General features: G+C 34.0%; 1 protein-coding gene across 5 annotated transcripts in view; it reads left to right on the forward strand.

Moving 5' to 3' along the window:
• The window catches only part of LOC143234587 (protein toll-like), a 37,669-nt gene that overhangs the window by 2,395 nt on the left and 20,127 nt on the right, over positions 1 to 15,147 (forward strand). For 3 of the 5 annotated variants that reach the window (XR_013018723.1, XM_076472045.1, XM_076472044.1), the window contains exons 2-5: positions 3,211 to 4,075; positions 4,397 to 4,965; positions 10,069 to 10,210; positions 12,568 to 12,898. Coding sequence is in view for 2 of the 5 variants with exons in the window: in XM_076472045.1 (XP_076328160.1) it covers positions 3,211 to 4,075; positions 4,397 to 4,965; positions 10,069 to 10,210; positions 12,568 to 12,898 (1,907 nt within the window). In the remaining 3 variants the exon portion in view is untranslated. Of the gene's footprint in view, positions 1 to 3,210; positions 4,076 to 4,396; positions 4,966 to 10,068; positions 10,211 to 12,567; positions 12,994 to 15,147 lie in introns of all 5 variants that reach the window. The other 2 variants (XR_013018724.1, XR_013018725.1) reach the window with 2 other exon arrangements.

A 15,147-nucleotide genomic window follows, 5' to 3' on the forward strand; every position in this document is an offset into this window, starting at 1 on the left:
GCTTCACTTAAGATTTAGTTTTGTTCTCTGCAGATTATCAAGTACATGGTTCAACCTTTCTTAGTGTCCTTCAAAACTTCTCGTAAACACTATGACATCTTCTAAATAACAGAAGCATTTAAAATCTGGTAAATCTGATAGTACGACATAAAAAAACCAACTCAAATGTCGAAGAAGCATTGCATATCCCAAACGACATTTTGTTAAACTGGTACTTGTTTGAAGGTAACACAAAGACAGTTTTAGCTACATCTTCTATTTCTATCTGTCAATTTTATAAATCCAAAGACGAAAAATATATACTTTTACCTAAACTATCTGGGTTCCCTAGATATTCTTCAACTTTCCGAAATTCACAAAGAACCTTAAAAGAACGTCCTTTTTAGTAACTAAAACAGTTGGAGATGAATACGGACTACTGTTGTCATTTATTACTCCTTCAAATATCTGTGTTACACATTCTGTTTATTCAAACTGAGCATCCTTGGCTGTCTTAAACGGTTTTTATGATAGATGTCTGTGTGTTGTTGATGGTAAATATCAACAACAAACGTACAGACACAAGCCACTTGTTTTAAAATAATATATTCAAAACAAGTCAATTTTACGTATAAAAATTCGTTACGCTATCAATTATCACAGTTATATCTTATCTATTTCTGCCAAGTTCCAAAAAGGAGGATTCAAAGTCTTTAGAACACCGTTTGACAAGAAAAATTATTCTTTCCTATTCCGTGATTAATTTCATTCTAGAAATTGCCAGTAAACTCTCAATTACTCAGTCTGTATCTGCCTAACCACCTCTCTCATTAACTTGCTTGCGTGCACTAACTTAGTTTACTATATCCTGACTGAGGCCTGTAACTTTCTACGAACTAAAAGATATTATAAAGTTACAACAGTCATTGAAACAACATACAGAGTTTTTGTAATATGATACCACAATTTAACAATCATTGACTAGTGAACTACACAATATAGGATTTATATACAATTATTTAAAGAAACCTACGATAATTTATCACTTCTAAAAATATAAAATTTAACACTTGCACCTTATAACCACCTAACTGATAACTTGTATTAAATTTAAATGAAACAGTCGTGTGTATTTCACAGAATCCCAAAAATATCTTGCTTTCTGATGCCTGTTTTATTAATTTACACATTATGCTGTTCCACTACAACTAATTTCACTCTACTGCTTGCCTTATTGTCTAAGCATATAGTAGTGGACATCACTTTTCCTCATTTGATACTCGTACAGAATTTTCACCAGTAACATGTTAGAGTGTTAGAAAAATTGTGGCAAGTGGTTCAGATATCCAATCTTTGACTTCCCTTAAAATTATCAGAGCAATGTTATCATTTTTTACACTTCCAATTTTATTTTATGTAGTTGTCTTGTTCAACTTTGTTTTCATCTATCAATTGTTCAAGATGTAGAATACTGCTTAAGCCTTCATTATTAAAAACTGAAGAAAGAGCAGAATTTAATAACCCAGACATTTCATAATCATCAGATACAAATCTTACTTCGTCATTTCTCAAGTGTCCTATCCCCATCCAATATCTTGTTTACCCCTAATGTACTTTAAGAAATCGTTTCTGTTAATTTTTAGGTTTTCAGACAAACGTTTCTCGTACATCCTTTTGGATGTCCTAATTAACTGTTTGACCATATTTCCTGATCTTCTATAATCTCAAGTCTTTTATATTCAATTAAAATTTTTAAATTTAAGATGCTTCTATTCACTTTTATCTCTTGCACCCTTTGTGAACCAACTTGATTTTTACTTGCAGCTTTCCTTTCTTTCTGTAAGGATTGTTTTTGTCTTGAATATTGAATTTTTTTTAACTTTTTCTACATTTGCTCATCATCTCCAAGTAACTCCTCTATTCATTTCACAACAGATAATTCTTGTTGCATCCCTTCAACATTTGTATTTTTGAAATTTGGAATAATTTTTCCTGGTTCTCATGCGCAGCAGAACACCAAATATAATACAGTAATAATCATTTGTACCGAGGTGTTACTTAATTTTCATTATCTCAACCATTTATATTTTGCAAGTTAACAATAAATTTAAAATAGCATTATTTCTAGTAGGTCCCTTAACTACTTAGTGAAGAAAACTATCATGAGAAGTTTTCAAAAACGTTTCTCCCTCACGGTTTGACTTCCCAATCTGTATGTCTGAAATTGAAATCATCCATAATTATAACTTAATTAACAGTTGACATCCACTGTAAAGTTTCTCACTAATTTCATCAGTTTCATGTGGTGGTTTATAACAAATTTCTACTTAGAACTTTTAACCTTGATACCCACTAATCAAAACCCAAATGGATTGCCTTCTTGCTGTTATCTTTGATATCCTCAACTCTGTCCCAATTAAATAACACCTAACCATGTATCTCAAAGATGTTTATATCATCAAAATAATCTACATTTAACCATATTTCAGTTATCCCATTACGTCAAAATATTTTATTCCTACCAGTGCCTTAAAGTCAACTATTTTGTTATATATACTTCTAACATCACAATAGTAACAATTAAGCCTATCCTTATAACTACTTTTATAACCTATACTAAACTTTTCTCTACATTTCAGTTTTGTTTTATTTAGATAATATTTACTGTGATCAGTTTGGATGACTGATTGCAATTCTCGAAACTATAACCAAAAGCAGATATCAATCCCTTATAATTGAAGACAGTAAATCAGTAGCTTGTTTGCACGTATATATACCTATATTCTTTCCAATTGAAGTTCCACCAGTACGTTTTATAGAATTAACTTCCTGTACGATCGACAATGTAAAATTTCTATAGCTTTCTCCACGCGATAATCAAAACGGTGGTTTATATACAGCTACGAATGTGTTACAGTATTCATCTAACATTTCTTTCTTTGATCAATCATTTCAGTATGGTTTTCATTAGACATATATACAGATGTGAACATTTTCTCTTCACTTGTGTTTCATACGTGGATATTCAGAAAAATTATATATTATTTCATTGAATCATTTGTAATTATCTCGAGAATGTCACAAATACCATATTATATACATCTTTCACAAAAACTTAAATATGTTATTCCTATATCTTACAGAACATGATCCTAATGATTCTGTATTCTAATAACAGGTCTTATACGTTTTTTGACAGAATAATAAACATGTTATCTATCTGTTTTACAGAAGGTAATCCTGGTGAACAACAACCTTACTAATATCGACAAATTAACTTCGACGAAGTTATTTCATGTGAAAGAACTTTTTCTATCAAATAACCCTTTACAGTCGTTAAGAAAAGATACATTTGAGGATAAATATGTGTCCTTGACGTGGTTGCGACTAGATCACACGGAATTAAGATCAGTTCATAAAAACACATTTCAGAAAATGCTCTTTCTCCACAATTTAGATATAAGTCACAATCATATTGAAGAATTTGATAAAACAACGTTTGACAATTTACCTCTGGTTAATATTAACCTCTACAGAAATCAGCTAACGACCATCAACGGGCTCTCTAACATGCCACTGGAAACTCTGAACGCGGGCGACAACAAAATAAGAAATATAAGAGGAGCATTTGATAAACTACCCAAATTACAATATGTGTTACTCACTCATAATTTCATACCTTGTATTGAAGGACAAACGTTTCGAAACAACGAAATGCTACAGCATCTAATAATTTCAAGGAATAAGATTACATGGTTGGCATCAAACGCATTTGAAGGTCTCAAAAAGTTGAAAATCCTGATTCTGAACCACAACTTTATCCAAAGTTTGAATGGGTCTTTACAGTATCTTCCTTGGCTTCAAGTTCTAGACTTGTTCAACAACAGTCTTACACATCTGAATGCTTTCGACTTTAATGTAACTCAGGGGTTGTATAAATTAAAAATTTCATCAAACAAACTTGTCTCAGTCGAAGGAGCATTTGTAAACATGAAACTTCTGGGTGCTCTGTTTATAGGAGCAAATTATTTGGAGACGTTGTCAAGAGAAAGTTTTCCAGAACATCTGAAAAACCTGTGGTATATCAAACTATGGGGTGAGTACCCATACAAATCTGTTGTATACTTGATTGGAACAAGCAAGTCGATTAGGTTATATTGTATTTAAAAAAAATTGTGAGAAACATGTTAAATTATTGATATGTACAAATAATACGTCATAGTTGGATACTATTCTGAATATAGTGTCATTTTCTCTAGATTCCAACAAGTACCCTCTGAATTCTAATTTAGAAAATGAAAACTAATCTAATATAACTGCACATCTTCCCTTTCAGATAATTCAGTAATGGCCAGAACAAAAATGTTATTAGTAAATATTTTCTGACATGTTTTATTCCTTCTTTCTAACTTTAAAGGTAACCCACTGGCTTGTGACTGTCGTCTCACGTGGCTTCTACGTTGGATTAGAGATACAAAGAAAGTGATGGATCGACCTAGATGTTTTCAACCTCAGTGGTTAAAAAATCGTCACTTCAGACACTTGAAGGAAAGTGATCTTCTTAACTGGCCAGACCATTGTCCTGAACCGTGTAATTGTTTTTGTGTCAGTAATAATTCGGATTACTTCATTAACGTTGACTGTTCTGGCCGCCAGATGTCAGCCATTCCGACAATCCTTCCAGGAAAAGTTGGTTATCTGAATGTGAATAATAACTCAGTCCAAAACCTTGAAGATTTAGACTTCTGTGGAAGACCACAGCTTCAAACACTGTTACTTGAAAATAATAGAATCACCGTTGTGAATAACGTGAGTTTTCCCAAAAACTTAAAAAGGCTTAGTCTGGCTAGAAACGACATTGAGAGTTTCCCGTTGTCCACCATAGAAGATCTCGTCCTGGACAATATCACGTTATCTGACAATCCTTGGCTTTGTTTGTGCAAAACTCTTCCTTTCAGAAACTGGCTCTTCAGTCACAGAGATGTGGTAAGTTAATCAATTTATTTACAGTTATAAGTAAGATCAAATGGTTAAGTTAAAAACTACAATTATATTATAATCTAATAAAAACAACTTAGATCTAAAAAAAGATGGTCAAAAAAGAATTGAGTCTGCTACAGAAAGGAACAAATTCAAAACACGTGGTCAAGCTGACAGCTACACTTATAACATTGATAATAAGTTTACAGCAAATAATCATTCATTAGTCATTCATTAGTTAGCTAAGACAGCGTATTTGGTTTATACACCGTCTCGCTCGAAGCTGAACAAAAACTCCTCCTGGTTGACTAATAAATGAATACTTGCTGTAAAGTTCCTATCAATGCTATAAGTATAGCTACCAGTTTGACCACCACTTTTTAATTCACTATTTTAAGTAAAATACAATCATTTTTGCCACACTTTTTTCACACCTAAGGTGCTTTTGATTCGATATAATGACTTTTTGTCAACACACATCAAAATTTAAAACAAGTAAGAAGGTGATACTCGATAGTAACCAACATTAACTTTTGAATTGCAGCCCTATTATTCGGAACAGACCTTTACTTTACAGAACCAACCAGATTCATTAAAATATATGGTGCTAGTTTTTCCTCTCTAAAACATAATTAATAACTACTTTTATAGTAACGCCATGGAGTCTAGATTATCGGTTACTTGTCATCACTTGAATGCAATCGGTACAACTGTATGAAGCTCGATTATTTACGCTAACTGCTAAAGCTAATATCACATGGCGCTAAACGCTCTTTAATTAAGATACTTTCATGAAATTTATTGTTAAATATATGTTAAAAAGTTTGCAATGAATAATAACCGTCCACCTGTATGATTATTTTGAAAACTTGAAATTTAAACTGCTAATTTGGTTTGCTTGGCCTAACTAATTCTTATGTACGCTGCTGGTCAAAATCTTAAGGCCAATGAACATGAAGAAAAATATTCTTTTTGCGTTGTTAGACTCAATCACTTATTTGAGTAGAGCTTCGAAAGATAAAAATAAGAAAAATAAAAATAAAAAAAAACCTTTTTATATTTAACAGGGAAAATGCAAACACTATGAAATTAGCTTAAATACTAGCTGGTCAAAAGTTTAAGACCATACCAAAAAGAAGTTCTAAACAGGGTAGGAAATGCCCAACAAGAGGTCTCAGTAGTGAGTTGCACGGCCGTCATGCGAATAACTTCAATCATTCGCTTTGGCATGGTCGATATAAGCGTTTGCAGAAGGCTGGCTGGAATGTTATTCCAAGTGGCGAAGATGGCTTCACGAAGATCATGCACTATTTGGAATTGACGTCCATTTCTATAGACTTCCCTTGCCATCCACCCGCAAACATTTTCAATGGGGTTAAGTTTGGGCAAACACACTGGATGGTCCAAAAAAATCATGTTATTCACCATGAAAAAGTCCTTTGTCCTGCGGGCATTGTGGATTGCAGCATTGTCCTTCTGAAAGATCCAGTCATTACCACATACGCGTGGGTCTTCAGTCAGTAAGGATATTCTCTCTAACATGCCAATGCAGCCAGCTGCTGTTTTATGCCCCTGTATAACCTGAAGCTTCATTGTTCCATGGAAGAAGAAAGCACCCCAGATCATGATGGAACCTCCTCTACTGTGTCGTATAGAAAATGTCTTCGGTTGGATATCCTTATCGTGCCAGTAACGTTGGAAGCGATCTGGACCATCCAGGTTAAATTTTTTTCTCATCAGAGAAAATAATCTTTTTCCACTTTTCTACGTCCTATGTTTTGTGCTTCTCAGCAAAGTTTAACCGAGCTATTTCGTGGTGTGGAAGGAGGCGTGGTCTTTGAAAACGTTTACTGTTTTTAGTCTTTCTCTCGTCGACGCCGTCTTATTGTTCTTGAGCTGTATTCTGTGTTCATATTTTCCCTATTAAATGCTAAAAAAGTTTTTTTTTTTATTTTCCCTTTTCTTATTTTCATCTTTCGAAACTACTCAAATGAGTGGTTAAGTCTAATAACGCAAAATGCATATTTTTTCTTTATGTTCATTGGCCTTAAGATTTTGGCCAGCAGTGTATCTGCATATCCTTTCGCCTTATAATTTTGCTGCTTCAAATCAACTGTCTATAATCTGTATGACAAAAACTAAAAACAGTCCACTTTTGCTCTCAGGTGAAGCTGTAGTAAAAATGTCAGGCCAATAGCTTCGGGGACTTTTAACGTAGGCATGAGCAAACGTTTAGGCCACAACTAACCAGTTTCTTTTCAATAACTTTGCACATTCGATCATATTTACACCTAATGAGACTCCTTATTTTAGATTGTAAAGATATATCAGTGTACAAAATTTGAAAACAATCCATAAATATTAAGTATGTCTTTTTACCACATAAAGTGTTTGTTTTTTCACGTTTGCTGAAAAGACGAATAAAATGAGAAAGAAATTAAATGAAAATTGGAGACGTGTGCAAGGTGTTTCTAACGGTATTGCTTTGAAATTTGTACGTGAAGTAAGAATATAGTGGAGCACATTCACTGGAGATAGTACGAGTTGCAGAAGGTGGAAAATCGCTCAGCTGTCACAGTGTGTCCTCCATGCTGTTTTAGTTGCACGAAACACTACTGTGTTTATTGATAACACTAACTTGTACTTTGTATACAGATTTTAAGTCAGAACAAAGAACACAATTGAATGTAATTTCACTTCGAAAGGAACGTTAGAATTATAAGGATCCATTATAAAAGGGTAATATTTAACTGACATACAGTTACTGAATATAAATAACAAAACACCTTCATAAATATGACACCTTTTAGACATGGAATAAAACTAAGGATTTGTATCTTGAGGAAATAATGTTGACACTGTCTCAAACCGTACGTTTGTTTTACTTTTTTATAATAACATGTTCATCTTAAGCCTTTCTTGTTTCTGTAATTTTTGAAAATTCTATTCCTTCTTTTAAAATTAACAACTTTTAATATTCTTATTTCTCTAGTTCTACTATCCATAAATCTATATAATAGCACTACTTTCCTACTTGAAACAGTTTAATGAAATACGTAGCTGGTGTATGACGCTCTTCTGGGAAGATCTGTGTTTTTGTTTCTAATTGAACACAAAGCGATTCGTGTTTTGCCCACTTCGGATATCGAAACGGGGCTTCCAGCATTGTAAGTCTGTGACCGTACAACTGTTTCATGTGAGTGAGAAAGTGCTGTCCGGGAAACAATGGCAACCTCTTGATTGGTTTCATATTGAATGGTATTGAATGATGCATGGCGATCAACATACCCATATGTTGTGTATACGCTGGTAAATGTATCTAAAGCGACTATATTTATACCCTTTAGATATAAGGGGAGTCTCTAAACACTGGTTTGAAGGAATTATTGAACCACCGACTGGATTTGATAACAGCGTGAGTTTTATACATGCGTTCACGTGGAATGGATGTTGGCTAGTTTGTTTGTTTTGAATTTCGCGCAAAGCTACTCTAGGGCTATCTGCGCTAGCCGTCCCTAATTTAGCAGTGTAAGACTAGAGGGAAGGCAGCTAGTCATCACCGCCAACTCTTGAGCTACTTTTTTACCAACGAATAGTGGAATTAATCGTCACATTATAACGCCCCCATGGCTGAAAGGGCGAGCATGTTTGGTGCGGCTGAGATTCGAACTCGCGATTTTCGGATTACGAGTCGAACGCCTTAACCCAACCGGCCATGCCAAGCCCTGTTGGCTAGTATTTATGTCCTTAAATATAAATGTAGGCTATATAGTTTGTTCTTTTTCATTTGTAAGGCCGCATACATAGAGAGACATATGAAATGTTTGTGTAGATGTGTATATATATATTCAATACAAATATGTGTGTATGTGTGTTGTGATAATAAAATATCTATATAAATAAACATTTATTATAATTGTTATATTTCCCGTTCCACCCTTCTGCTGGGTAGATTTCCTGTTAGAGTAAGATTCTGCAAACCCTACAAGGTGTAAAACTTCTTTACAAACGATCATGAATTGAGTATATACCTCCTTCTCTTCCATTTCTGATTGAGTTTGAGTTGTGACATTTCTATAACCATCTTTATCTGTAACGACCCTAAACTCAGGTTAGCCGTCACTGATGCATGCCTTATCTAAAACTGATTATTTTCTAAATAAAATATGTAGCTACATTTACCTCAATCTCGCCTGAAATCGCTGTCATTCTTATCTCCTGCTTGCACGATTCTTTCCACTTCTTATAGTCAGCTATAAGGATAGTTACTCTAGCTGCAGTATCTATAAAATTATCAGTCACGCAGTGTTGGCTATAACCATACGGTTATCGTCGGCTATCGCTGTGATTCTCGATTCGATGTTCTAAACTGAGCTTGGTGCTATCTTTTAAAATATGGCTTAAAGATTTCTTTTGTGGAGACAGCCCAGGTGTCTGTGTTACATTTTAGACGTTTGTGTAACATGGTCAAACTCGATCATGCAGTGCTGTAAAACCAGTCATTCTGCCAGCAGAATCGTGTCCAAAACTCCATATAAACCACAGACTACATTAAAATTATTGGGTTTCTATAGTTATACAATTCATATTATTTGTTAGGTAGACAAATAAACTTAAAATCTAACCTAAACAAGCTAAGCTGCAATGATGTGTTTAGTACTATTGCCTAGAATTTATTACAATAGTCACAACCACTTTTGCTTAAGGCTGGCGGAATAATATTAAATAATAATAAGGAAGAACAAATAGGCGATCTTATTATGAATCACTAGCGTTGATTTTGATACATCCAGTATTTCACTTTCGGTTCAAATGTAAAATCGTGATACTTCCCATCACTGTAGTTGCAACTTTGATATGGCATGAAATCAATAATTTGTTTTTCTATGTAAAATGTCGAAACTTAGATCTTCACACATTTTAATTTAGAATTCAACATCATTACACATTGCTTATTTCAATAATTTTCTTTTAAAATGTCATGCTTCAATTACAATTATCAAATTGGATCTTATTTTTGAATTACATTACTCAAGGCAAAAAAATGAACGAATTTTGCACTGTAAAAATGCTTTTAATAAACAGTATTAAGTCATTCTTTCCAACTAGGTTTCAGATATAAACGAAACATACTGCTCTTCATCATTAGAGAATGGTCCCTTGAGGGGAAATGTTTTGGTTTCCTTGACTGAGCGTGATCTGTGTCCACAAAAGGTGGCAATGTACATCGTTATTACCATCGGAATTTTAGGTGAGTCATTCGTGAAGATATTAATTAAAATAAATTTATAAAACCACAACAAAGGTTTATGGTTAATATTCAAATTTATCTTATTGAATTTTTGCAGTATTTGACCCAATTGATTTCAAATTACTGTTAATATAAACATAATGATTTGTCGGTTGTTTACACTTATAATTGTATAGATTGATCTGCGATATTGGTAGGAAATACATACTATGATGACAGACGTAGGACTTTAGATATAACACTTATGGAATACAGTATTATACTACTGAACAAAAATATTCAGATTCAAACACGTAAATGTGTTGCCAATTATATATATTTTCAAAATAAATAAATACTTTCTGTCTGAACTTCAAAAGATCTAAAGATGGGTTTGTTACTTACTGCCCGAGCTCGAAAATTTCCAAAGGCACGTTTGTTTCTTACTCTCTGTACTTCAAGTTCTAATGGTTGGTTTGTTTCTTACTCTCTGTACTTCAAAAGATCTAAAGATGCGTTTGTTTCTTACTCTCTGAGCGTCAAAAGTTCTAGAGATGAGTTTGTTATTGTCTCCCACTGGGACAGCGGTAAGTCTACGGCAGTGGTTCCCAACCTTTTTTATGCCCCTAAAAAATTTAATATGTTTTCGCACCCTTCACAGTAATTATTTATTTAAGAATAAGGTGAAGGTGACCAAAACAAATTTCTTTAATGTTATCTCGCACCCTCAAGGAGTGCGAGCACCCCTGGTTGGGAACCACTGGTCTACGGAGTTACAACGCTAAAATCAGGGATTCAATTACTCACGGGGGACACAGCAGATAGTTCGATGTGGCTTTGTTATAAGAAAATACACACACGTACAGGTTCGTATGAACACGTACTTACTGTATGAACTTCAAACAATCTATAGATAGGTTTCTTACTAACTGAACTTCAAAAGCTCTAAAGATAAGTTTCTTACTAACTGAACTTCAAAAGATCTAAAGACAGGTTTCTTATTTACTATCTAAACTTCAAAAGACCCAACGAAAGGTTTGTTTTTTATAGTGAGCAACAAATTAATAGGAGCATACAAACTAATAACTAGGTCATTATAATAAAGATCAGAAGCAACTAGTCAGTTAACTTGTGGTACAAAGTCAGGAATGGAGTCAACAATTAAATAGGCTAAAGACTTTCTTTATATATAAAAAATATACACTGTTATAACGCTGTTCTGTCATTGATAGATTATTTTACTTTATCTGGTAAAAACTATTTAAGGTACAGACCAGATAACAGTAATAATTTAGTTTATTGCCTCTTTAACGGTACTGGAACTTTTTCCATTTGTAACTGTAAGTTGTAATTTTAAAAATGGTTCTCTAACTCTCCAGCTGATCGGTCAGGTTTGTGACAAGAACACTTTCAGACTGAATCACTGAACAATCCAACTTAGCTAACTGACTGCCTTACCCGTATTTATAATCTGCACATTTTCATATATTTTTCGCAAAGTTTGTTTATCATTTAAAATTCCCTCGTACAAGGAATAAATTCGTGCACCCTCTAGCTAACATCTAAATTACAAATATATCTTATAGCAGTATATTTAACGTTTTGTTTGGTATATTAAAGGGGTAATTGTTAAAAATAATTTTGTAAATATAATATGTGCGTCTGCAAGTTTGTAGTTTTCCTACTTGTCTTATTTTAATTTATTTCTTCCTTAATTAATTAATCCATGTCTTATCTCTTTTATTACTAAACAGTCTCTCGGCTAACAACGTTCTTTTTATCATATCTACCCTCGCCCTGGAAGACTGTTACAATCGGGCCCGTGTCAGTGTTTCCATATCTCAAAAATTAACACACTTATATACATAAGTTTTACAGAGGATGGGAAATAAGTATGAAACAACCGTCCGGATACAAATCCGAATCCGGTTTTTAGGCCACTATGAATCATCTTTTATAATAAGAAGATTGGGCATTTTCGCGGTTTTCGGTTAACAACTCTTTAAAATGTGATTTGGATTTGTACTCAAATTCATGTACAAATCAAGGTTCAGACTCCTCATCGCAGTACAAAAACTAATCCGAATCATTGGTCATTCTCAACCTGAGAAGGATTTTGTAAGTTTTCGAAGGTGAAATATTACGTCATCCAAAATAATAGAAGTATTTATTAAACATAACTTTGTAGAACAACTCTCTTAACGTGGTGCGCACTGTAGCTAATATTTAAATTACAAACATAACAATTTATTTAATATTTTGTCTGGTATATTAGGGAAGTGGGTATTTAATGTATTTTCTTTAATACAACTCTCTTCGTTAGTCTGGAAAATATAAAAACTTTTCTCAGAAGATTTATTATTTATCCTTTAATTTAGCACTCTTACTTGGTGTGTCTGGTGTGAAGATCATTTACAGCCGCTACAACATGAACATCAAAATCTGGATGTATACACATCACATCTGTACTTTTTTATCGTGTGTGAAGGAAGATGAAATTGACGAAGACAAGGTGTTCGACGCCTTCATCTGTTACAACACCTTAGATGAAAGTCTTGTTTTAAATAACATTTTACCAGGATTGGAAGAACAAGAACCATTCTACAATCTCTGTATTCATGAACGTAACTTCTTGGCAGGATCCTATATTGCAGACAATATTGTCCAAGCTGTCAAAGCTAGTCGACGAATCATTGTGGTTTTGTCTGAGTAAGAAATATGGTTCATTTTCAGAATTACCTTACAACACTTAACCATGTGCCCATAAGTGAGTACTTACATATTTAACCATGTATCCAGAATTGGTAAGTTATTTAACTATGTGACCATAACTTGTTATGTATTTATTTAACCATGTGCCCAGGATTGGTTAGGTATTAAACCAAGCATCCAGAATTAGTTAGATTAATTGGTAAACATTTGTCACAGTTGGATAAGAAAATAAAATTGTTTGTTCAGAATGAAGTTAAATGTTTATTACCATTTTTCGGCAACAAGGTTACATATTAAACTATGTTCCCAGCGGCTCGACATGGCCAGGTGGATTAAGGCGTTCGGCCCGTAATCTGAGGGTCGCGGGTTCGAATTCCCGTCGCACCAAACATGCTCGCCCTTTCAGCCGTGGGGGCGTTATAATGTTACGGCCAATCCCACTATTCGGTGGTAAAAGAGTAGCCTAAGAGTTGGCGGTGATGATTAGCTGTCTTCCCCCTAGTCTTACACTGCTAATTAGGGACGGCTAGCGCAGATAGCCCTCGTGTAGCTTTGTACAAAATTCAAAAACAAACAAACAAATGTTCCCAGAATTAAATCAGAATTTTAAATATTCTTCCAGATTTTGTATACACATTTAACTACTTGTCAGGAAGCAGCATATGAACTGCTTATAAATTTTAAACGTAATACAAGATAAAATGACTAGTGCAACGAAATCCATTTATTTACTAAACGTTTTTAAATTTTATTTAAATATTTAATCTACCATCAGCACGTTTTACAAAATACGCATTTTTGGCCTGGTGTCTCGGGCGCTGGACCCGAAACAGGTCATTATTATGTTCGATCAATCTTGTATTCGTTGGTAAAAACAGTGACTCAAGAGTTGGCGATGTTTTGTTTTTGGCTAACTCCCTTCTCTTTAGTCTATCTCTACTAAGTTAGGGACGATTAGGGCAGATAGCCCTCGAGTATCTCTGCTCTAAATTCAAAAGAAACCAAAACAAATTTACAAATAAAGATGAGTATAATATAAAGTCACAACCAGTAAGGAAGACGTTACAATAAGTTTAGGAAATTGAGATCAGACTTATCATTGGCTACGCTTTTAAAATGGTTTAAAATTTTTTCATTATCATCTGGAGTGTAAAGGATTTCTATAAACTTTTTTAATAAAAATGTATAAATCCCTTCAGTGTGCAATATAAAGTTTGAAAAACAACATAAAATGCGACAGCTTTTTAGAATTATGAGTCACAAGGATGTCAAGAATTGTTTGTTTGTTTTTTTAATTTTGCGCAAAGCTACACGAGGGCTATCTGCGCTATCCGTCCCTAATTTTGCAGTGTAAGACTAGAGAGAAGGTAGCTAATCATCACCGCCAACTCTTGGGCTACTCTTTTACCAACAAATAATGGGATTGATCGTCACATTATAACGCCCCCGCGGCTGAAAGGGTGAGCATGTTTGGTGCGAAGGAGATTCGAACCCGCGACCATCGGATTATGAGTCGAGAATGTCAAGGAATGGTAAGTAATTGATAAGTTCTCTTTCCCTGTATATTAGGGTGTGTGACATTTAAAAAATAGTTCACCAGTTTGTTCTTTGGAATGGAAAATTATAAAAGTATTTTTAACATAACTGTTGTAGGCTACTATGAGTATTATTATACTTTATTTTGAAAAATATTCCTTTATTGTTAAAAGTCAGTTGAAGATTGTCATCCACAGGGTGGACCCGAAGAAGCCTTGATACTTAGTCGGTATTTAGGTTAAATTACTCTTTCGTTCCCACGAAGGGTGTAGAAAAAAAAAAAAAAAGGTGCGGCCAGAAACTATTTCTCTTCACTCCACTCGCGGCTAGAGTTAGTTAAGCACGTAATTTACGTGTGATTGAATAGACTGTTCAGTGATGGTATTATGATCGTTTTATGATCTGTACAAGACAAATCGGTCGAAGCTGTGAAGAGGTCTGCGCGAGCTGGAAAGACTGGGGAAGTTGGAGTCGTGCTGAGATCTGTATACAGTTGAGGAATATTTTAAATGTTCACTCCTTAGCTAAAGATACAAAATATACAGTATAATTTAGTTGGCTGCCACGACTCCTACATTGGAGAAACAAACAGAAAAATGGAAACTAGATTCAAAGAACAAAAAATAAAAGACTCCTTCACACGTTTTTTAACACTGCAAATATTATAATAAACAACAACAACAACATAACTATAGAAAACACCCAAATAC

This window comes from Tachypleus tridentatus, chromosome 12 (genome assembly GCF_004210375.1).
Source record: "Tachypleus tridentatus isolate NWPU-2018 chromosome 12, ASM421037v1, whole genome shotgun sequence".
Taxonomy (NCBI): Eukaryota; Metazoa; Arthropoda; class Merostomata; order Xiphosura; family Limulidae; genus Tachypleus; species Tachypleus tridentatus.